The 1828-nt window shown below is 43.9% G+C and overlaps 1 protein-coding gene across 1 annotated transcript; it reads right to left on the bottom strand.

Annotated features, from left to right (window-relative positions):
* Positions 1–876, bottom strand: Cbr-mxl-3 (the record flags this gene model as incomplete). Its single annotated transcript, XM_002645948.1, has 4 exons — positions 1–205; positions 259–409; positions 457–730; positions 778–876. The coding sequence occupies 4 exons, from the start codon at positions 874–876 to the stop codon at positions 1–3; spliced, it is 729 nt and encodes a 242-aa protein (XP_002645994.1).
* Positions 877–1828: the final 952 nt, after the last annotated feature.

The following is a 1828-nucleotide window of genomic DNA, read 5'->3' as shown; positions in this document are numbered from 1 at the left end:
TTAGAATCTGACAGCCAATGGTTGGTCCAGCGGAGAATAAGCAAGTGGGTATAATCCAGCAGGTGGTGATACAGAGTCTGGTAGCGATGGAGCTGTTGTGTTCATCTTTCCGAATAGGCTCTGGGTGAGAGCAACAATAGCATCTTGGGATGATGCGATCAAGTTGTTCAGTTGAACTGGGTCGATAGCAGATAGTGCGATTGGACTGAAAATATTGGAATGAGGAACGAAATTTTAATTTTAGTAACTCTAACTTACTTAGCAGTTTGCGGGATCTGTGGGACTGGAGCAATCTGAGGAAGTTGTTGAATTGGAGCCACTGGCACTGTGAGTTGTGACATTGGAAGCTGTGTAGCTCCGAGGGATGGTATCCGGGATGGAGAGCTAGATGACGTTTCGCGTTCCAACACTGAAAAAATACAGTTAATGTCAGGTTTAAAGTTTCAGATATCTTACATTTCTCCTCAAGCATTTCATTTCTTCTGCGGAGCTCATCCATGCTTTTTTGGTTCTCATTGAGTCTGGTTTGCATAACAGTGATGTATTCGACAGCTCTTTTCAAGATCAATGCACGCGAACTCTTCTCTCCCTCTAGAAGTGGAATAGAGTCTTTCAAAATCACAAAATGATCTTTAATATGGTCTCGTCTTCGACGTTCCAGCTCATTGTGATGGGCACGTCTGTCATCATCCATTGATGGGGAGGCGGATTTAGGGCTCGAGACATCGTCCTGAAATTAAAAGTTTCAATTGAAAAAATCTGGAAGTTGGAACTTACATCAGAGGAGTCAGAGTGGTGTCTTTTACGGTATTGTTTTTGTTGTTCCATTTTCATGGACGAAGATAGGAAGTACATGTCATCAACAGCAGCAGACATGGTGAGTGTTTTCTGGAATAGTGATGATAAGGATTGATAGGTGGAACTCAAGTACACACAAAGGAGAATTTATAAGATCTTTAAAGAAAATTTTAAGAAATCCGGAGGAGTCGCTAGACCTGTGTCACTAGCCAAGAGGTTGTGGCTGCAATGAGAAGGAAAGAACAGATCGGAAAAGGGGGCGTCCTGTCTATCAAGTGGGCGGAGCCCCCGACTCCGCCCCCGACACGCGGTCAACGTATGTTCTTTGCACCGCTATCGCCGTGGGTGCTAGTAGCGCTCTTTGATATAACCGAGCTCTTGGCTCCGCCCATGTTTTGGAGCAGAATGTTATAGCCTTACTTCCACCTTCAGAATCATGTGTATCATGTGAATCGAATCAACATCTTTTGGTATGGACAACACAGACATGAGAAATGGGAGGAGTGGATCCTGAAGATGGGTACAACGAACAAGATTCAGTAGCAGGATTCTTAAGGATTCTTCAGATGAGAGAAGAGGTCCTGTGTGCAAACATGGAGCATGTAGGCGTCAAAAAAGGGCAAATACTCAGAGAAGGATCAAAATTACACTATTCCGGGTTCAATTTGGGTATGGTGGATGGGTTGGGTGGAAAACCCAAGGCGTTGTTCTCTTAATCACATGTCTCTTCACGTGTTTTGTTCATTTGTTGCCGCCGGAAGAGACGGGAGAAACCCAAACTTTGTTTCCTTGGATTCCTTGGCTTGGTGCATCGTGATGTGTGTGTGTGTGTTTGAAACAACACACAAAGACCTTCTGATAACAATGTGTAGGAGAGCTCAAAAATTTTTCAGGTCAGGTTACTTCCGAATGATGTATGATGGAGGGGTGCTGGTGTCAACGCACAGGTACCGTATACTTTAAAAAACTTAGCAAACAAACAATTTTGTTGTACTATGACCCCGGGGACTGTTTTTCTAGCAACGTGGTT

The sequence above is a fragment of the Caenorhabditis briggsae genome (assembly GCF_000004555.2).
Source record: "Caenorhabditis briggsae complete genome, chrX, whole genome shotgun sequence".
Taxonomy (NCBI): domain Eukaryota; kingdom Metazoa; phylum Nematoda; class Chromadorea; order Rhabditida; family Rhabditidae; genus Caenorhabditis; species Caenorhabditis briggsae.
This window is presented reverse-complemented; position numbering and strand designations above follow the sequence as displayed.